Raw genomic sequence first — 22,658 nt, forward strand, 5'->3', positions numbered from 1 at the left:
TTACTTTAGGGCTGGATGGGTCACTGGCCTGCCTCAGTGAAGCAGTTCTTGTACTCTTTGAACTGTAAAAGGCTTACACTTTTACTTTTCTGAGTTAACTTACTGTTTTGTTCATATGGACTCACTGTATGTATGTGCTCTCAAATTGCAACTGACTTGTGGCGATTTCAGCAAGGGATTTTCAAGGCAAGTGAGAAGCAGATGTGATTTGCCATTGCTTTCCTCTTCAGAGTCTTCCTTGGTGGATGGACCACAAAAGATCCCAGTATAATCGGACAAAACCTGAGGTCTTTCTGTGGTACAGCATCATTACAGGAAATACGAGTTAGCTTGAGTGACCAAAGGGGGAAAAATATGAAACATTCAGGTTTTGCTTGTTATTCTAAAAGTGATAGGGGGCTGGACCCATAGAATCATAGAAGGGGCCATACAGACCATCTAGTCCAACCCCCCGCCCAATATAGGGTTTGTTCTTCTGACAGTGGAACCTTCCACCAGTGGAATGTGTCTGTCCCACATGTACCAAGACTCCTTGTATTGGCCAAGCTTCCCTGACCCAAATTTAACATTTGGATCCAACACAATATGATTCCCTTCCAAATATTTGAATGCAAAGGGTACCCAGTTGTATACTCACTAGTGTTTCTTGCTTGAAAGTCCCAATCTCATGTTTTCAAATAAATGTATATGATACTACTTTTGAGAAGTCCCTAACTGCATTTCTCTATAGACCAGCAAACACTGGATGACATAGAGAAGTCTGTCAATGATGACATGAAGCGTATCATTACTTGGCTTCAGCAACTCAAGTGAGTAAGCTGCAGTATTACAAACTTTTAACTGTGTATCTATATGTGCTTTTTATTGCTGCTCCTTCTCTACTCTCTTCCAGCATTATGAAGCTATGAATTCCAGTAACAAGTCCCTGTTGTAGCTACAGGGAGATGTTACCCTGCCAAACATATACCAATTTAGCAACTAGCCAAGGCTTTTTTTTTCTTCCTTTGCATTGCTTTACTCTCTCTTGCAAGCTTGGTAGCACAAATTCATATTAACGAAATGCTTTCCTTGGATCTGGTTAGGGTTGCAAACAAAATCATAGTGCAGGTTGCTTCTTCTTGAACGTATCTTTTATCAGCAAGATTAGGTACCTAGATTCCAAGTTAGTGCAAAATGGTTACATGTTAAGGTATAGTTTGTTTGTAAAACCTTTAATCAGAGTTCTTGAAGGGCTAGTTGTGAATAAATTTATAAGTTAATCACTCCTATTGACGTTGGTGCACAGTTGGTAAATAGCTTTGACACCATACGATGTCTCCCACATACTATTGAGCTTGGTATAAACATCACGGACTGTACCATTTCATTTTATCAATTCTGTTTTTGAAATTCATAGATTGTAAGCTGCTTTATATAAAGACTTGTTTGTTCCTGGTATATTTTTAGCTCCCATGTAAATTATGTAGTCCAAAGAAGAGAACTGTCCTCTTGCAAATACAAAGGATTGGGTCAGTGAAGCTCCAGCAGAAGTGAATCATTCCCACTTCCCATAGCAGCTCAGAAGATCTTTGAAAAGTTGAAGCTGGTTGTCATGGGAACTACTTAGGCAAAGGCCACACAGTCCCAGAGAACTACAGTAAAATGGGGAAAACCAGGTGAAATCTGTCCCCTCTTGCTCTTGCCAGCAAAACGCAGCAGCAACCATTTTACCTTCCTGATCTGTAGCCCTCTGGATCTAACCCAGTGACCATGTACGCACACAAAATCCAACAGAACTTTGTGATTGTATTATACTTGTGTGTGTGTGTGTGATCAGTCACATATATACTGGACAAGCAGCAATAGGCAGCCTTGACTCTGTGACAAGTATGCTTGGATGAAGTTAACACTTCACATTTTGTGTATGTGTAAAACATCTTAGGATATGCACCTCAAATCAGAATGTGTAAGGTGGCTGCATGAGAGGTTTGTTTGTCAGTTGAAGCTGGTTTCTGTATGATTATTTATAGTCAAAAACATGATTGTAGATGCCAGAAGGCAAATAAGGAGTGTTGTGTATGAATACCAGTGGTTTTGTGTCTTTTCCCTCTTTTCTCTCCCATTAAGGTTTTGGCTTGGGCAGCAGCGTTGCAAACAATCAATAAAACATTTGCCCACGGTCAGCAGTGAAACGCTACAGCTAGCTAATTATGCTGCTCACCCTGTGGGACTTCTCTCCAATCAAAAGCTCTTCATCAAGCTCACCCGACTTCCACAGTACTACATTGTAAGTGATGCACAAATCTTCCTATGAACTTTGTCTCTGGAATGAAGCAAGCAAAATGGGCCTTTTTGTCAAGTGGAAGATGAATTAACAGAGGCTAGTTATAATTACTGCTTTGATCTTTAGCTTTACGACTTTGTGTTGCCAGCACGTAGCATACCATCAATTTTTAGCTAGTCATGGTCTCCTCTTTTTTCCCTGTCCAGCAAATGGTTAGATTTTCTTTCCTTGCAGTGATGGACAACTTCTGTGTTCTCAGAATCCTTCATTATTAAGGGCATTTACATGTTACACACACATTGCATACAATATGAAGACAAAATATGACAGTCTGGAATAACTTTCTTACAGCTTTGAAAACTTTGAAACAGTGGGCAAACTCCTATTATATTTTGATTAAAACATGGTTGAGTCACCAGGGACCAGATGAAATTGGAACCTGGTCTGGCTTGCTGTATGGTCTAAGGCAGGAGTTTACAACCTTGTTGAGCTTGTGGGCACTTGAAATTTTGAGGAAGAGTAGTGACGGCCTTGGGGTGGGGCCAGTCACAAGATGCTGGGAGGTTCCAAGGCAGGTGTCTTGCTACTGTACACTCAGCTGCTTCCAAACAGATGCTATCTGCAGGTACAAAGGCCTCCTGCATCAAGGACATGGAGAAAGGCCAGGATTAGTTCTCTGCTTTAGGGAAGAAATGCTGCTTGTTTTCACTTTTAGACCAAGCGAGTGTTTTCTCCCTCTGTAGCTACAGAGAAAGGTTTCCAAGCCATGAGATGCAAGAAAGTCTGTCTCTGGTCAAGCCAAGTGTGCATTCCTGTGAGATACCCACTGGGATGAGTTCATTGCTTTGCTAGTCAGTAAGATGGTAGGGATCAGCTCCAAGTCCCCTGTTGTTTTTATTTTATTTTTCCTATTTTTAATTTTACTCTTTACTTTTTAATTTTGTTTCAATTTTGCCATTGGCCCAAAGGATAAGAAACTAGCCAACTAAAACTTCACAGTCTGTTGGCTGGAGTATTAAAAGTTAGATTTGTATGTGTAGCAGTCAGTCTAAATAAAGTTGCTTGGAACAGCAGACACCCCCTCCCCTCAGCAATATTGCCATCAGCAGTTGAAACACCCCTCAAAAAGGGGTGTGTGTGTGAGGAAGGGATTGCTGTTCAAGAAACACAAGTTTAACTCTTGTTTGGTTAGGGCTGCCAGCTCTGGGTTGGAAAATACCTGAAGACTTTGGGGGTTGATCTGGGAGAGGGTGGGGTTTGGAGAGGGGAGGGACCTCAGCATAGTACAATGCCACAGAGTCCACCCTTCAAAGCCATTTTCTCCAGGGGAGCTGATCTCTGTCAGCGGGAGATCTCCAGGCCCCACCTGGAGGCTGGCAGCCCTATATTTGGTGTTATAACATACTTGGTGTTATCATATACTTGGACACTGTCTATAGTTTCCAAAATCATTAATGTTAAAATAATTTCACTTCATGTTTCAACAAATGACTCATGCTTTTTTACACTTGTTTGCAAGAATTTTAGAATAGATAGGTTCTGTCAGCTGCAGTTTGACCTCTGCCATGGTTTGTGAAAATAATAAAAACAATGCACAATTTGTGTTAGAGCATGTAAACTTCTTGTGTACCCTTGTGCTCAGTGCTCATGGTGGTATTTCCAGGTTGGCTTCTGGGGCCCTGTTTAGTGACTGACATGGTGGTATTTCCACGTTGGCTTCTGGGGCCCTGTTTAGTGACTGGTGGTATGGGCAAGGAGAGGATTCTTCAATTATGAGCTGGAACATTTTTCAAAATGAGTGTCATTTCTTTCATCACAATATAGGTAGTGGAAATGTTTGATGTTCCCGGCAACCCCACAGAGTTGGAATACAAGTATTACTTTCTCTCTGTGAGCTATCCTGAAGGAGATGACAACCCTGCAACTGCAGTTCTGCTACAGCAGTATAAACCAAATATTGAAGAACTGGTTTTAGACACAAAAAGCAGGAGGCAAGCAAAAAGTGGCACAAAACGGAAGGTATGAAGCTGACAGCAGGCTCTACATTTTAAAAAATTGATTTGGTTTCTTTCTACTGAAAGTACTAACTTGTTCTAAAGTAGAACTCATTTCATAAGCCAATAACCTGTTTGGTTCAGTGTCTGTCATGTTGTTTTGAGAGAACTCATACTGTTGACTTGTGCAGGTATTTGTGTGCAGAAAGAAGAAGAATTTAGTGAAACATATTCTCATACTTCCTGAAAATATCAAAAATATCTGTGTCTTTTGGGAGCATGAGGAGAAATGGTTAGTTAGGTATTTCCTAATTTTTATTAGCAACGTTCTCCCTCTGAATGGTTTTCTGCTTTTCTATCATGTTGGCTTATGGGAAAGAGCTCTTTGTTCTCCAAACTTCAAATGTTCCATTAATTCAAAAGAATGACTAAAAAGGCATTTCAATATAAGACTTTTAGCTGATTTATAAAATCAGAATGTATTGTTGCGTATTTGTGGGGATGAGAGTAAGATGGAGTGCTCAGGTTGTTGTGAAAATCCCAGTGATGAGGATGGAAGTCCTGTAATTTCTTGATATATGTGGGTGTCTTGGGTATTCAACAGCCAGTTGAATGCTAAACATGTAATATTTTTGAATAGCTTAGTGGGGTTAGAATATCGCGTTAGCACCAGGGAGAGGTGTGTTTAGATCTCCACTCGGCCGTAAAGCTAACTGCATAACCCTGGATCACTCAGCCTATCTCATAGGGTTGTTGTGAAGATAAAATGAAGGAGGAAGGAGCCATGTAACTCCTTGGAGGAAGGGCTGCTTACGTGGTTCACTTTTAGCAGGTAGCTTTCATGTTGTGTCCCTCATGCTCGTAGTTTTAAACAGTGATCTGGTTTTGCAGTAGGTAGAAATGGCACCCTGCTAAAAGATGTTGTTGTTTTCTAGCTGTCTGGTGACCCGTGTACCACAGAACCCAAGAAACCAAAACGGTCTGGAGAAATATGTGCCTTCAATAAAGTTCTCGCTCACATTGTAGCAATGTGTGACACAAATATGCCATTTATAGGACTTCGGATGGAGGTAAGTTACAGATGTTTTCAACTGGTTTGGTTAGATCGGTAATCAGTCAATCCCTTTTAATCAGCAACTTTATAAGAATTTCAGAAGAAGGGAGAAAGGTTGCTTGTCCATGAGAGTGCTAAGAGGACGTGCTTCATATTTGGGACTGTGCTTCCTGTTCCTGTTGTGTCTGCTGCATGCAGCATGGAATTGACCAGAGTGCAAAGAATTTACTGAAGCTGTGAACTATCATGAGCCAAGAGACACTGTGTGCTGAAGAACTGCTAAACTGTTTTCTAAACCACAGTGATATGTACTATTATAAATATCAATTAGTGGTTAACATTTAATCAGTTTGGTTGGTCATGATCTCACTGAAAAGCCTTGTAACTTGGCAAATAAAGAATTTGTGGCATTATCTGAGAATACTTTGAGTGAAAGCATCTGGAAGTATTATAAAGAAGGGAGAAGACCTGTCCAACATTGGGAATAAAGTTCCTCATTGGCAAAGGAAGGATTTGGCAAGTGGATGTAAAATAGACTTTCTCCACACTAACCTGACATTTCTGGGAATGAGTTTGTGGGAGCACAGATCTTTACTTCTGTCTGTAAAATGACATAGGGTATTTGCTGTCTGCAAGGCTAACCACAGGCCCTTATCCCTTTGCACTCTCTTTGAATGGCCAGTTTTTTCCAGCATGTCGCTTCAGGTGAGTCGTCATTGGTTAACTGCATTGTCCTGAGTGAAGGCTGCTGCATCATAATAATGAAAATATGGTATAGGAAATGCTAATTTTTAGTAGCTGTGGTATGTGTCAGTTACTCTCATTTTATGGGGTTGTGTATGATTGATCTAAGAATTATGGCACACACCCACAACAAGCATGATGAAGCCTTCGGGGAGGGCGGGATACAAATCTAAAGAATAAATAAATAAAATTTAGTAAAATAATAGTTTTATGAGCAGAAACTGACTTTATCTTGTGCAGAAGAAGGTAGCCTTTTTACTTTCTGGAGAAACAGGATTTGCCACTGCCTAACTGGATTTTTACTATCCTGCAGTATTTAATTATCTAGAAGACTTATATGTCTTGTGTAACAACAATAACACAAAATCAAGCATACAATAAAACAAATCATAACAATAAAATATATCAAACAAAAATATATCAACAATTAAAAATATACCAGTAAAAACATCCAATACAAGCAAGCCAGAGCAAAAAGCACAAAACTCAGCAGTCTAAAATGGTATTGATAAAACAGTCATCAGGCTGAGGCAGACAATACCAACAGCTTAAAAAGAAGAAACCCCTTAGTTCAAGCCTGTGTAAAAAAGAATGTTTTAGCCTGGTGCTTAAAGGAGAATAAAGCAGGTACTAAATGAGCCTCAAGGGGGAGGGGACAGCATTTCAAACACGAGGTGCTACCTTTGCCGTGTCTCAGGTCACCCCCACCTTTTACCTCTGTAGGTGGGGGCGCAGAGAGCAGGGCTTGAGAAGAGGATTGCACCATTAGTACTCACTAAGTACCAGTTGTAGCTAGATAGTATTTAGGAAAGACCTTTATTTTGCTATGAGATTTTTTAAAAATCCAGGCTCTTGTGTGTGTGGTTTTTCTTTCCCAGTTATCCAGTATGGAGATTCCACATCAAGGACTCCAAGTTGAAGGAGATGGCTTCAGTCATGCTATTCGTTTGTTAAAGTAAGAAGATTATTCTAAGTTTTCATTAATATAAGGGAAGTATTCCATGAGTGATGGAAGGGGTGAATATGTAACATATTATAAAATTAAAACTTTGAAACTGTTTTTAAACAAAGATATTGTGTATCCCTGAGCAAAGTTTTGGCATTCATTTGCATAATGAGTTTAGTGAAGGTATGTTGTTAAGGAGTAGGACTCTGGGTGAACTGGGAAGTCAAAATGGCCTTGTTACCATGGCCGCCCTCATTTGATGGTGAACTGAAAAGACACTGGAGAGAGAGGTGCCACTGGTATGTTTTTCCATGCCAGCCAAAATGCACTCAGTTCAGCCCAGGGCTGTTCCTTGGTGGCCACGCCACGGGGGGTGGGGGGCTGGGACAGGCCTCAAGGCAGAAACACAGCAGGATTTTGCCTGGTACCTAGCCAAATCTACCCCAGTAGGAGTTGTCAAAAGAGACTAACAATATTACATTAACTAAGGAAATTCTTCTATGATACATTTTAAAAGTCATTATTGTGCATGTTCCCAGAAACTAATTTTGTTTAGTAGGCCTCCAGCTTTTCTGCGTAGAAGGAACTCTGCTGTGTCAGTGTTCTGTATACCACCATATGTAGTTAGCACTAAAGAAATGTTCAGTGATCTGTTTTCAGAACTCTGTATTGAACTAAAATCTGAATTAATGACCAACTTTGCATATTACTGTCAGTGCTCTATATAAGACCATAAATACATTGTTCAGGCACAATGGAAATGGAATGTGAAAATCTAAATCCAATTCTTTCTGAAATGTCATGGTTTCTGACTCCTTTTTGCTTAAAGGATTGTGAACCTGAAGCCAGGATGCTGCTTCCTGTGCAAACCTTAAGTGCTACCATATCTCCCAGAGCTTCCTCAGACCTTTATTACCTAAGAACCTGTGTTCTGAAACTGTAACAAATGATGTTCATTATTTGAATAAAGGCCAATGTGCTGACTCAACATAACTTAGGCCAGGGGTGTTGATCTCATTTGTTATGAGGGCCAGATCTGACATAAATGAGACCTTGTTGGGCCGGGCCAAGTGTGTCATAAAATGTATTGCCAGGTAGCGGAGATATAAACTTTATAAAGGACACAGACAAACACAAAGATTTTTTAAACTTTATGTAAAGCATGCTTAAAACACTAGCACTCTTGCAATATTTTGTCTATTTAAGTCTCTGATAACTGATGCCTCTTGCTCTGAATTATTGCATCAAAATGTCTGTGCTGTAGCAATCTTGAGTATGCTGTTTAGGTATGTATCTGTAAGCTGCAAACCTATTTTAGATTTATTGACATTCATTACAGAAATCCCATGCTCAGTGTTCTGAGCTAGAACCCAGGGAAAAACATGAAATGGCTGGGCACTACAACCTTTTGTACATAAGTTGCTTCATGTGCTGGTCAAGACCATGAAAAGCATCCTGACACTCTCTGAGGACCATGTATTTGTCTACAAAACTATAGTCTTCCCCAGAGAAATAACAGCAACTTCCTACTAAGGAAATGTGCTGGGTGAATTTGGTCTGGACACACACTCTCAGCCTAATCCACCTCACTGGCTTGTTGTTATTCCTCCTCTAAAATAGTTTACATTGCTTTCTTACTGAGAAAGACTGGATCATGAGGGCATGAATACAGTGAAAAGGGAGAGGGAACAAAGCTGCACCCAGGAGAGCGCTGGCATAAAGAGCCCAACAAATACCCACACACACGGTAGCAAGGCACACAAAAGTTCATACCTTGAACAAAATTTTGTTGGTCTTAAAGGTGCTTGGTATTTCTCTCCTGCGATTGAGGCAACAAAGCAAGCTTTCCCTCATTCCCTCCCTCCCTTCAGGGAGGAGCCTCAGCCAGTGGAAGGAAAGAAAGGCTTCCCTTCATCTCCTGTGGTCGGGAGGATGGGATAGAAATCTAATAAATCAAATCAGCCTGGCTAGGAAGCAAGCTCTGGCTGTTCCCTCCCTCCCCCTGGGAGGAGGAGGGGGAGGATCCTCAGCCAGTTTTTTACCAGACTCTGTCAATCACACAGGCTTGCCTATCTATCTCTCCTGTGCAACTGAGAGAGACTGGTAAAGCAAGCTGTGACGTGGCAGCAGCAGCAAAACTAGAAAAGGAAGCAGGAAACAGCAAGGGGTTGTGGACTGGATTGGGGTCCTCTGAGGGCCTGATCTGGCCCACAGGCTGCATGTTTGACACTCTTGAACTTAGGCTGTTTGAATCTGTCGCCAGATCTTGCAGAGCTTAAATTTTAACTGAGAATGAAGTTGATACTTAAAGGGAATTCGGTAATGGGGTATTATATTAATCTGAACAGTTTCTCTGCTCTGTCTCCTAATTCTTGATTAGCTTTTATCAGTCAAAAAGCCCGTGATGCGCATCATAGCCACATTACAATATTCTACTTTGTTTTAGTCACTAGGCTTAATGTCAGGTCCCTCTTTCTACAGTGATACGTTTCATTAATTGGAAGAGGGCACATGTCAGCCTTTAATATTTTCTCAGCTCCTTTCAATTTTCCCCCCAAGGACATTTCATTGTAAAAGTGAAGTATCTATCTGAAAATGTTGAATGTAAGATGCTGAGTGGTGCAACCATGAGACTGATATGGTGGTGTTAAGCCTTCCTCTTGTTCAACAGAATTCCACCGTGTAAAGGTACAAGTGAGGAAACGCAGAAGGCTTTGGACCGTTGCCTTCTTGATTGCACTTTCCGATTGCAAGGCAGAAATAATCGCACATGGGTGGCTGAACTAGTATTTGCAAATTGTCCACTAGTTAGCACCTCTTCTAGGGAGCAAGGTTAGTTTCACCATTCTCTTGCACATTTCCCGCTTCATGCTTACCTCTTTTGTATGACAGAATAACATGACCACCCTGTTTAAACTTTTAGGCCCAACTCGCCATGTTTATCTGACATATGAAAGCCAATTGTCTGAACCAGTTGGTGGCCGAAAAGTAGTTGAAATGTTCCTCAATGACTGGAACAGCATTGCTCGATTATATGAATGTGTGTTGGAGTTTGCACGGTCCTTGCCAGGTATGAAGATGTTTTCCTTTATTCTTGTATTTTTTTGTATATACTCTACTAAAACAATTGACCTTTTTCCCATTTACCTCTCCCCCCAAATTCTTTTCACCTGTGAAGAAATACCCAGCCACCTAAATATTTTCTCAGAGGTCCGTATCTACAATTACCGGAAATTAATTCTTTGTTATGGAACTACGAAGGGAAGTTCTGTAAGTACTACTTTAGCTATGAATGTGTCCCAGGTAGTTATGTTTTGTGCTGTTTCTATGCTACGGTTCCTTACTAGAAGTGATCGTTCACATTTTTTTCTATTTCCCCCTAATTGCACTGGGCAATGAAGAGCTATATGAAATCACCTTGTAAATTGTTGTCTTCATGGAAAATTGTTTGCAAAAGGATGCTGTAGCCCTAACACTAGGGTATTTGCATTCGTTGGTTAACCTGTTAAGCTGTTACGTTGATGCTGGAGCAGAAGCAGTTGAAAAGAGGTTGTGCCTTTGATATCTTAGGGTTCATACGTATGTGATGCTGTCCCAAAACATGCTACAAATAATGGGACTTCATATTGATTTACACTGAAAAGGACTGGAGTAAAGGAATTGAATCTTGTGCTGATAGAAAAATATAGGTTTGCATTGTACTGATGTCCTCCTGGCTGAAGAGGGAGGAGGGGTCATCTTGCTCCATTCCCCTCCTCACTGGAGTTCCCTAACTCACATGGCTTTTTGCCTACAAAGGTCTCCTGACTCCTCACTGGTGCCTTTTCAGAGGTCATAGAAGGTTGCTGTGAAAAGGGAAAGAAGGGAAGCGAAGGAGAGATTCCACCAGCAGAACATTTGTAAGATACAACCCTGCTGTTCTTTGGTTCAGGTCCCATTTTTAGTATTTACTAAAAGTTACAGCCAAAGTAGTGTTTCCACAAACCAGAAGTATAAACAGGTAAAGGAAAAGCATAAGCATCTCTTCCTTGGTTGTACTTGACAACGTTCCTTTTGAAATCAGTGTGCAGTGGGGAAGTACAGTCAGAGGCTTGTCTGGCTTCTGGGTGTGATATATGCCCCACCCTATTTCAGTACACAGGGCTTGTCAGCAGCAGAAGGGTGGGAGAGGAGAATCCTCCTCTGCCTGAGATGCCACTAGATTGTGGAGCAATGTTAATTAATTGTACTGTCCATTCCTTTCTGGATTTCAAGCAGCCCCAGGTGGCAGAGGCATTTTGCTCTCTCTGGTCCTTGGTTTCTCAGAATATTCAGTAACTAAAAAGGTGGGATAATCAAACCTATCAGTATATGCAATAAGACAGACTGGTTAATCATACTTGTGGGATGAGTGTTAGATGGGCAAGATATGCTTTGATAGTTATGGTAAGGAGCACAGAGACCTGTGAGGAGCAGAGTATGGGAAAAGATACACTCCTCTGAATAGACAGCACCATTTACAGCCTAAAGGGAAAACATGCTAACTCTTTGTGTTAATACGTCTTGATTGGAGAGTCTGCATTCTGGTGGGCTTTGGCGCCCAGGACATGGCACTGAGGTTGGCTAAGGCCCTAGGAATCCACATGGGGAGAGGTTTGTTCCTTTGTTTGGGGTCTTTTGTAGGATATTGTCATTGCATTTTTGGTTGTTGTTGAGAGCAACATAATCATGTGTATGTTTGCAATAAGGGATGATAGACAGGAAGGATGCTTTTAGGTGCAACTGGTGTGGGGCACCATGCAGCCTGAAAAGGCCAGATTCTCCAAGGATTGTTAAGTAATGAGCCAGTAACTTTATTTTGCTAGCTGTACCTAGAACCTGTCTATTCCATTTGTACCTAGAACCTGGCCATTCTGAATTTGTGCCTTGTAGAAATGACATTGTTTAACTAAAGAGTCTGTACAGTTCCTTATTCGCTGCCTTGCCACTTGCACACTAAAGAAATACACCCCTGTTGTGTCGCCCTTGGGTGACACCAGGAGAAAGGTGGGCACATTTTTACCTGGGGTGGAAGCATGCTATCAGAAAGGAGGGGCAAGAAGCAAGTTTTGGCCCTAGCTTCTTGACTGGGCTGTGACCTGGAAGGGGAAAGCAGGGGAGAAAGTATTCTTGCATTCATGGGGCAGTAGGGTGGTCCCACCACAATAATGTTATCACTTAAAATATTCTACTAAATCGATTTCTTCAAAATGTATCCTTTTTTGTTTTATCATTATTGTGTTTTCTAGGTATTCTTAGTTCAGAATTTCTTTTAAAATTGTGTTTATATATGAAATGTTATGAAAAGAATTGTTTTCTTTAGATTTGTATTTCTAAACTCTTCTTTATATTTACAGATCAGCATACAGTGGAATTCTGTTCATCAGAAATTCCACATATCACTGGGAACAGTTGGACCAAACTCAGGATGTAGTAACTGTCATAATACTATCCTGCATCAACTCCAGGAAATGTTCAATAAATCACCAAATGTAGTCCAACTATTACAAGTTTGTATGTATCCCCCCCCCGGAAAATTTATCTGCTGCCTTTCCAGAGACAGCTCACAAAGTAACAAATATAGTAACAAACAACAAAACTTATCAAAATTAAAACAAATATAAAGCAAGACACAAAAACAACATGAAGAAGCCTAAAATGATATCTATAAAGCAACCCTTGTGCTAGAACCATTTTAAAATAAACCCTCTAATGAAGATGGAATGTTTCAGTTGGAATCCTGGGTAAAGAAAAAATGTTTTAGCCTGTCTAAAGGACAGTTAAATAGGTGCCAGGCAAGCTTCAACTGACACTTTGAATTGTACCCAGAAACTAAGTCTTTTTTTTTTCCCAGAGGAGAGAGTCTTAATGGCTTGCTTTACATATAAAACCAAAACATAATATAATGCAGTATGAATTTTCCTGGAGGGAACCTCAGTTTTATTTTTGCCAAGCCAAAGTTAGCTGTTGCATCTGAATTCACAAGCTATGAAAAGAAGAGAAAAGATTGGATTTATACCCTGCCCTTCACTTGGAGTCTCAGAGCAGCTTACAAACTCGTTTCCCTTCCCCTCCCCACAACAGACACCCTGTGAGAGAGCTCTTTCCAGAACTGTCCTTGAGAGAACAGCTCTGACAGAACTATGGCTTGCCCAGTCACCCAGCAGCTGTAAGTGGAGGAGTGGGGGATCAAACCTGGTTCTCCCAGATTAGAGTCTGCGCACTTAACCACTACACCAGACTGCAAACCAGGATCGTAAACAACGGTCTGTTCCCAGTTTGGAGTCTTAGTTATGTAAGCCTGAAATATAGTTTGCCAGTTTGGAAGTTATGGTGCATTGTGTGCCAAAACACAGGAAGTATCTAGTTGACTCATAGTGTGCTAGAGGAGAGGGAACTGAATGAGATTGAGATTTTTCCCAGGAGTATTCATACATCAGTGCCAAAAACATGGTTTACCCATTATTATATCATTACATCATGCCACTGAAATACAAAAACAACAAAAGAACAGATTCGGTTATTCTAGCTGTTTTGTATCTTTTTGCCAAGAGGCCACTATGAGATGTGGGGCTGCAAAGGAGAAATCTTCTGCTGTTAATAGGTTGCTTTTGATCCAAAATCCCTCAGTAGGAAAACGAATGATATGAGTATTAATAAATGACCTAGTGGAGTATTATTGGAGATAAAAATAGTTTTAAAGCTGCATTTACAATGGCTGTGTGTGTCTGAAGGCTCAGTAATTGTGGTTGGCTGTTGTGAAACTAAACAACTTCTGTATTCACTTGCAGGTTTTATATGATACTCAGGCTCCGTTAAATGCTATCAATAAGCTCCCAACTGTGCCAATGCTGGGATTGACGCAACGCACCAACACTGCCTACCAGTGTTTCTCAATTCTGCCTCAGTCACCCACGCACATTAGGCTGGCCTTTAGGAACATGTACTGCATTGACATTTACTGCCAGAGCCGTGGGGTTGTCGCAATTCGTGATGGTGCATATAGTCTTTTTGACAACAGCAAAATTGTTGAAGGGTTTTATCCTGCCCCTGGTCTAAAGGTGACTATTCTTTGTATCTGCATTCTACTGTATAATTAAGGAGGGCTGTAGGTGGGCTCCCACTGGTATTTAAAAAAAAAAAAATTGCTTAAAAGGAAAAGCCCATTGAAACAGGATTGCTTCACTGTTGGTCTGTTCAATCACATTTGAATTTTAGACTTCTTAGTTTGTTGCTGAGGAAATCAGTCACTTCTGAGGACGCAATAATGTCCCTTAAGAGTGTCTATCTGTGCTTGCATACCTTGGAACACTGCACCAGATTACATGAGTGTTCAGTGCCAATAGAGGAGTCAGTAATAGAGCACATGATTTGCATGCCTGAAATCCAAGGGTCAGTCTCCAGCCTTTATAGTTTAAAGAAGCTCAGTTGGCTGGACTAGGAAGAATTGCCAATAGAGTAGACTGTACTGGCCTAGATAAACTAATGTTCTAACTCTGTTGTAAAGTAGCTTTACATTTCTTGTCAGTAGAGATCAACTAATGAATTAATGGCTCTGTCAATGTAAATTTGCCTTTTTAAAGTTTATCTGGATTCTTCCCCTCCATCCTGAATATTTGCAGTACTTCATTTTTAAACTGTGGTACACTATTCTGTGCTTACATTGGATATTACTTGAATAAAAGATGCAGGCCTTGTAGAAACACTGAAATCATGAATTTTGGATAATGCCATTGATTTTTATCAAAATGACCTTTTTTGGTAGCTTAGCTTATTTTTCAATATAAAGAATTTGCTACTTCCAAAGTATGCCTATCTCCCAACCACAGGAATTCTCAAATTTGGCTGGCCTTAATAGTTAGGCCAAATTTGTGGTTGCCACCAAACTTGAGCTGCTAACAAGGGGACATAATTCCAGAGACCCTGATTACTATGGGACTCCTAGGAGGTGGGCAAAGCATATGATTTGTTTTTGTATGCTGTTCAGCTTAGCTCTGGGTAGTGTAAGCAGGGCAGGAAGGGAATTTTTATCCAGGGCCCCATATAGGCACCCAATGACCTGAAATCCTACCCTTGGTGTCTGAATGGCAGTGTACCTTGCTGTGGCCTTGCTGTACTCCCAAGTACCTTTGAAGTTCAGTACAGCTACAAAGATGAGCCACTTTGCAGAGGAAGGGGGTGAAGAGGGAGAATATCTGTATTTTTTGCTTACCTTTGGATGCACAGAGAAGCAATGAGTGTATTAATTATCCTTCCTTCTGAAGTCCTACAATAGATCAGGGAGGAACCCCTGTCTATCTGTAACTTGGGGAGTTAGACAGGTTACCACAAATGTACTTGCCAGAAGAAAAGTTATGCTCAGTGTTGGCAAACTGGCAAGAACATGCTTCTGATTCTATTGTGCTATAAAATTTGGTATGCTTATATTTTTCATCTTAGGAAACATACAGAGATGTAGAAATAATGTTTTATCTGATAATGTTCCAGCATTTTAACTGTGTTTTAATTTATTGTTGTTTATACTATATGTTTATATAGGTTTTAATTGTATTTCTATGAAATGTTGTGAAAGCCGCCCTGAGCCCACATTCGCGGGGAGGGCAGGGTATAAATTGAATAAATAAATAAATAAATAAAATATTGCTTTAGCATAGCTAAAAAGTTAATATGGTTTTGTAGTTCTAGTACATTCATTCTGTATATCTAATGGGAATGTGTATTGATCTGAATAATCCCTGTGCAGACATTCCTGAACATGTTTGTGGACAGCAATCAGGATGCACGAAGACGATCTGTCAATGAAGATGATAATCCACCATCTCCTATTGGAGGGGACATGATGGATTCATTGATATCACAGCTTCAGCCTCAACAGCAGGTTGTATCTATATGTACATTCATAAATGCTCACACTGCAAATGTAAGCTAAACAGTTATGATTATGGCAAATGTATGCTTTCTCTATTCTGGAGTATTGACAGCAACAAAGTAATAATGCAAGAGCAGGGCCATATGGGAGCTTTCTGTATTTCAGTGTGTGCAGTAGGAGTTAATGTGCAAGCTGCCACCCTTAACTGCTGTCTCAAAGCAGTGTATTAGAGACAAAGAATAAAAAGCAGCAATGGCTCTCAGAAGCAGAGGCCCAGACAAGAGTTTGAGGGCTGTTTTAGAGATATGGATATGAAGATAATTATCCATGATTAGGGGTGAAAAAGGAAATGTTATTCCCTAGAAATGGGAATGCATATGAAGTGATTGTTAAGGACTACTTGCTGTGCCCAGTTGATCAGAAATGTTTTGGGAAAATCAGATGCCTCTCCAAATACTAGCTTCTAAAGGAGTAATATTGTTAAAATATATGTTTTACTATGCCTAATAGTAACTTTGTTTCAGCAATCTTCAAAACAGACAGGAGCACCAGGGCCTTACCCTTTGACATCACCCCCCACATCTTACCACAGTACAGTCACCCCATCGCCCTCAATGATGCTCACACAGTCTCCAGGTAAAATTCCTTTCCATATTGGCGACAGAAGTTAAAGCCATTCAGCATTCTTATGGTACTTCATAAATATGATTTTGTGTGACAAAAATTAGCTGTGTTTTCATATAAACTGTATCAGGTTACTTAAAAAAAAGAATTTTCTTCAAGCTCTGAGAACAGTAATTAGAAAATACAAGTGGGGGAACTTCCAAGGGTTCTCACCATTTTCTGCTGTTCTGTTTTTCTTCCCTTCTCTTCACAGCCTGCATGGCTTCTTTCCTTTTCCTGCTTCCTTCCACCCTACTGTTTATCTTTTTTGATTCTCCTGCACCCAAGCTTTCACTGTCCCTCCTCACCCTCTTTCCTTGCCTCCTGGTTGGGAACATGGACTGTGGGTCAGCATTTTGGATTGCTGCAGCACTTTAAAATACTACTGAAGTGTTGTATTTTTCCTGCAGTGCCATCTCTTTTTACTTTTTATGGGGTTTTAACAGGCCCGTAGCCAGGATTTTGTCATTCAGGGGGCCTTTAAATAAGTCTGGGGGCACTGATGTCACAAAATAAGAAATAAAATAAAAATTTAAAAACTCACTTTTGCAGCATTCACACTCTGCTTGCCTACATGGGGAAGCAAGCCACTCTTGGGGAAGGGGTGGTGGTGGGGAGTCCTCCAGGTGGCCCAGAGAGCTGGGGGCCTGGGGGCTGGATGGAAGTCAGGGGGCCGTGGCAGGAATTCAGGGGGCCAGGCCCCGAAATACCCCACTGTAGCTATGGGCCTGGACTTTAGCCTCCTCCCCTTTCAATTTTTGCAAACCTTAGGGGTTCTACCATGTTTGAAGAAACATCTTTCCTACCACTATGCGGATACATTGTGTGATTTTCTTTAATTTGCACAGTGGGGTCAATTTGGGAATTAGACTCATGAAACACTAAGATACATACACATAAATTAGATATATAAATACTCATTGCTGTTTTTAATGTCATGTTTAGGAACACTTCATGCTGCAAACTCTCCAAGTGGTGCTTTAAGAGCACCATCACCGGCATCATTTGGCCCAACACCTTCTCCTTCATCTCTTGGAATCACAATGGGACAAAGTGCAAACTTTACCAGCCCACATGGTAATAAGTCTGTGACCAATACTGATCGAAACTTTAGAAATCACTACACTGACTGTTCTTTTCTGTCTCTGGGAAAGGTTACTGTTCTGTTCTTGATTTGGATGCAGATTTTGAAGTAGTAGCAACCAGTTTTCCAGCATACCTTTCTCCATATTCATACATAGTTAGGCCCTGCTGCTTCAGAACACCATCTTAGCTGAAGCTCTTTCCTAGGGGGATGGTCTCCACAATATTTTGGCTTTCCAACTGCTGGGTCTGTTGCTAAATGTTCAGGCTTTAGTAATGCCAGTTCCTTCCAAGATAGTGTCTTCACATAGAGAGCAAAGGACTTTTTGGCTTCCTGTAGGAAAGGTGCAATCATTCATTCTCTGTAGTAAGAGTGTTTCCCCCCAGACCTGAGCGGCTTTTGCAGTACCAAATTAAGCTTCCTCTCTTTTCAAAATATTTTTCAAAACATTCTGAAGGTCAAAATTTCTTTGCAACATTCTTAAAAGCTAGAATTGTAGCATTCTTAGACAAATTAGAAATACAGGCTTGTACAGTAGTTAATTTTCTCTAGAATAATAGATGCTGTTGACTTTCCCTTAGGGTTTTGCCAACCAGTTGTAAACCAAGAAAGCTGCTGCTAATTATTTCATTGGTCCCCTAATAATTCTGTACAACCCCACTCAAATCTGTAGTAAGCCTTGTGATAATATGACACTTTCTACAAAGTTACTTTTAAATATCGGTTCCTTTATCATGTAATATGGAATAAATTTGTCATATATTACTTTCAGGGTTAGCAATTCTAGTACTGGATTACATCTAAGGCTTCTGTAGACAGTGAATTTGGAAGCAGTTTTTAGCACTGTCTCTTGAATACACTCCCTTCAAAAAGCTGCTGCTGACCACGTGGCACGTGGGGCAGTGGGACAGCAGCAACATGAAAAAAACCCAATTTCTCTCCCATTTGTATGTGAGCTTTTGCTCCATTCATATACAAGAAAGGGGAGTGCTTTCATTCCCAGTTACTGATTCTCTCACTTAAAAACTTAGCAGGGCTATACAACCTGTTTCTGATTAACATACTTAAAATTTGGGATAAATGGTGCTCCATATTAGCATTTGACATCTTCCCCAATACAAACCTTTTTAGGCCAAAAAATATTCATGCCTGGCATGACACAAAAACCATACGAATCATGGAAACTACATGAGTTTCATTAGCATTCATGGAGTTTTACTAGCAAAGCAAGCCCTGCAAGAAGCTCCAGACTTGACGATTTCATGTTTTTCATATTTTCAATTTAGCATCTGTTCAACACCACACATTTTGAGAAACAAAGCAATAGGGATTTAACTGATGTTAAGATGTGCATGTTCTGCATGGGGGAAAAAGGGCTTTTTTGGGATTTGGGTCCATTGGACCCGAAAAATATCGGTATTTGCCAGTATACCCGAATCCCAGTATCGGTATGATAATTTATTCAGCATTTAAAATTACCTTCTCCCTTCACTTGCGGAGGTGTGCCAAGGCGTCAGCACAACCCAGGGAGTGAAGGGAAGTCACTTAAAAATGCCTTCCCATCACTCGTGGAGGCGTGCCGCTGCAGCAGCATGCCTCCACAAATGAAGGAAAGTTAAATGCCTTCTCCCTTTACTCGTGGAGGCATGCCGCCATGGCAGCACGACTTGGGGAGTGAAGGAAAGTCATTTAAAAATGCCTTCCCTTCACTGGTGGAGTTGCGTTGCTGCAGCACGCACCTCCATGAGTGAAGGGAAATTAAATGCCTTCCCTTCACTCGCAGAGTTGTGCCGCCACTGTGGCATGCTTCCACAGTGGTGGCAGCACAACTTGGCGATATAGCTAGCCGAAAAAAAGCCAAGTAATATCAGCTTTTATTCAGGTCAGCTATATCGGTAGTCAGATCAGGTTGTCTAATCTGCATTCGGCTGAATAAATACCCTAAAAATACCAATCAGGTATTTTTCGGATATTTATTATGTTCAGTTTATACTGAATGCACACCCCTGTGGATAATATAGTCCCTTGTCATATTTTACAAAAATGATCTCTACCCTCTACCAGTTTTTATGTTCCTACAGATGGCAAAATCTACCTGTATGTATAGGAATACATATAAATGGGAACAGGATGTAGGCATAACCACAGAACCTAAAATATTATCTTACCTTTAGATGAGTTTTTATGTTCCTACAGATGGCAAAATCTACCTGTATGTATAGGAATACATATAAATGGGAACAGGATGTAGGCATAACCACAGAACCTAAAATATTATCTTACCTTTAGTCAGGCCTGCTTTCTACACATACTAACATGAGAGATGTTTTATATGTTTATGTCCCAATGTGTTACACCAGAGTTATCTTATACCAGTGAAACTACAGCACAGTTATAAATCATCCTTGGCATTTTACTAGAGAAGATGTGAAAATAATGGTGCTCACTATCATATCTGGTGGCAAGGTAGAAAAGTAAAACCCTTTGGGGCTTTATATAAATAACACATTAGAAAAGTTACAGGATGTTCCACTCCATTATAGGCAAGGACAATAATTCTAGGGTATATTGAAAATAACCCAATACCACCAATCAGGAAGGAATTAATAAGTGTATTTAAAAATAAATTTAGTGTTGATAGCAGCCAAAATATAAATTGCACATGGGTGGAAGAAAGGAAAACTTCCAACTGTGACAGCTTGATACAATAAAATCTGTAATATTCTGATAGCAAATAAAATATTTTCACATATCTAAGTAATGGAAAGTCTTGACTATCTATGTACGTTTAATGAGAAATGGTTTCCTGTCCTAGTTCAGTATTAGATCTGATAAATATAAAGAGAAACTCAGTTTAAGAAATACGTCAGATAACAGAAATGACTCAGTTTAATTTTAGTAAGGTAAAGGTAAAGGTTCCCTTGCTCGAAAGCCAGTCAAGTCCGACTCTAGGGTTGCGGTGCTCATCTCCGTTTCAAAGCCGAAGAGCCAGCGCTGTCAGAAGACGTTTCCGTGGTCATATGGCCGGCATGACTAAACACCAAGGCGCACAGAACGCTGTTACCTTCCCACCAAAGTGGTACCTATTTATCTACTTGCAATTTCTTGCTTTCGAACTGCTAGGTTGGCAGGAGCTGGAACTAGAGACGGGAGCTCACTCTGTCATGCGGCACCCTGGGTCTCGAACTGCTGAACTACTGACCTTCCACAGCCTGCAGTTCAGCACTGTACACTGATATAATAATTTATAGATACCACTTGTTAACCTGGTACTCAGAACCCACACCATATTTACAAGTGTTGGATATTGTATACCTGCGTAACATGCCTCTGTTACTCTCACTGGATTTATCTGCAGCCTTTGATACAGTAGATCATGCTGTCTTGTCGAGGTGCTTAGATGCAAGAGTGGGTATCAGGGAATGTGCATTGTTATTGGAAACCTACTTCCTGGCAGAGTAGGTCAGGAAGGCTCCTACTCTCCTTGCTTTCCACAAACTATGCAAAAGTGAATTATTCAAGAGAGCTTCTTTGCACAGATAATAAGGTTACACTGAACAAGGCTAAAACCTATTACTAGAAGGAGTGTTCCTAGGCCTTTAACACTTGAGTGACAGATTTAAAAAATCATCGTCTCCACTCAGTGAAAAGATTCAGCTGTTGAATGTTTGCTTGTCTTGTAGTTGTCAAAGGTTCGGGATCCTTGCTGGGTGGGAAAAAGCTGTCAATCCTAGATGTGATGTACCTCAAGCGTAAATTAAAATTAACAAACAAGTGCATATAAAGCATGCATGATGGCACTGAGCTATGGCCCCAATTCCCCAGCCCTCAGTGCGGATCTGTGGGAGAACTGAACCCCAAGACTTCTCACCTTCAAACTGAGAATTGTGTCCCTAGTCCAGCAAGCTCATCCTCATTTGCAAGAACAACATTTCAGTCGTTTCTAAAATTATTAGGGCGTATTCAGTGTGTTCCTTCAGATTTTAGCTAGGCAATATAATAACAAAAGCTAAAGGCTATGGATCTGCTCAAGATGGGTATCCGTGTTTGTCTGTAGCAGCAGAAAAGAGCAAGAGTCCAGTAGCACCTTAAAAACTAACAAAATTTATGGCAGGGTATGAGCTTTCGTGAGTGAGGAGTGACTCACGAAAGCTCATACCCTGCCACAAATTTTATGAGTCTTTAAGATGATACTGGACTCTTGCTCTTTTCTACTGCGATGGATCTGGGTCATCTTCCTCTTTGACATGGAACTTCCTAGTACTTCTTCAACTGGAGGCAACAGTTTTCAAACTTCTTCTTGTTTCTCTTAGGCACAATAGATCCTAGTTCACCGTATACCATGATGTCTCCCAGTCAACGTGCAGGAAATTGGCCAGGCTCACCTCAAGTGTCTGGTCCCTCTCCAGCAACAACACGTATGACTGGAATGTCACCAGCCAACCCTTCCTTACATTCGCCAGTACCAGATGCTTCTCATTCCCCACGGGCTGGAACAAGTGAGCAATATTGGCAGGGTGTGTGTGTGTGTGTGTGTGTGTGTGTGTGGGTGTTTGTACAGAAAGTTAAAATCATTCACCAATATAGGTAGTGGATGTTCAGCTCCTTCTTCAGTATTTTACTGAAGACACACATGCCAATTTACTTTTTAAAAGTAGGCAAAAGAACTAAATCCAAGTGCAATTATCAGTCCTCTTACTGTAATATCGGTGGTGCTGAGTATTCCAGGCTGAATGTATTCAGTTATTTAAGTTCTGGAATAATATTTGAGTAATGGTCATTGTTGAGCTGATCCGGGTAAATCCTGTCAGGCATCATGGGGGATTGGTTCCGGTCATTGCTCCCTCTAAGCTGTGGAGTCTTGTGAGCAAAAATTCTACTTTGTGAGCTGCTGGCATTAAAGTTGTGAACAAGCGATTTGCTACTGCATAAGTTAGTTTGTTCTGGAGCTATCCTTCCTGAGCTAAGACAAAAAATGTGTGAGCCAGAGGCTAAAAAACTGTGAGCTAGCTCACACTAACTC

General features: G+C 40.7%; 1 protein-coding gene across 1 annotated transcript in view; it reads left to right on the forward strand.

Moving 5' to 3' along the window:
• The window catches only part of MED14 (mediator complex subunit 14), a 50,955-nt gene that overhangs the window by 20,112 nt on the left and 8,185 nt on the right, over nt 1-22,658 (forward strand). The window contains exons 12-25 of the mRNA XM_015418484.1: nt 731-809; nt 2,107-2,266; nt 4,088-4,282; nt 5,193-5,327; nt 6,934-7,010; nt 9,673-9,833; nt 9,925-10,071; nt 10,180-10,271; nt 12,377-12,529; nt 13,811-14,080; nt 15,763-15,897; nt 16,413-16,524; nt 17,497-17,628; nt 21,949-22,134. Coding sequence (XP_015273970.1) covers nt 731-809; nt 2,107-2,266; nt 4,088-4,282; nt 5,193-5,327; nt 6,934-7,010; nt 9,673-9,833; nt 9,925-10,071; nt 10,180-10,271; nt 12,377-12,529; nt 13,811-14,080; nt 15,763-15,897; nt 16,413-16,524; nt 17,497-17,628; nt 21,949-22,134 — 2,034 coding nt within the window. The remainder of the gene's footprint in view (nt 1-730; nt 810-2,106; nt 2,267-4,087; nt 4,283-5,192; nt 5,328-6,933; nt 7,011-9,672; nt 9,834-9,924; nt 10,072-10,179; nt 10,272-12,376; nt 12,530-13,810; nt 14,081-15,762; nt 15,898-16,412; nt 16,525-17,496; nt 17,629-21,948; nt 22,135-22,658) is intronic.

Source organism: Gekko japonicus, unplaced genomic scaffold, assembly GCF_001447785.1.
Source record: "Gekko japonicus isolate JY-2015 unplaced genomic scaffold, Gekko_japonicus_V1.1 scaffold202, whole genome shotgun sequence".
Taxonomy (NCBI): domain Eukaryota; kingdom Metazoa; phylum Chordata; class Lepidosauria; order Squamata; family Gekkonidae; genus Gekko; species Gekko japonicus.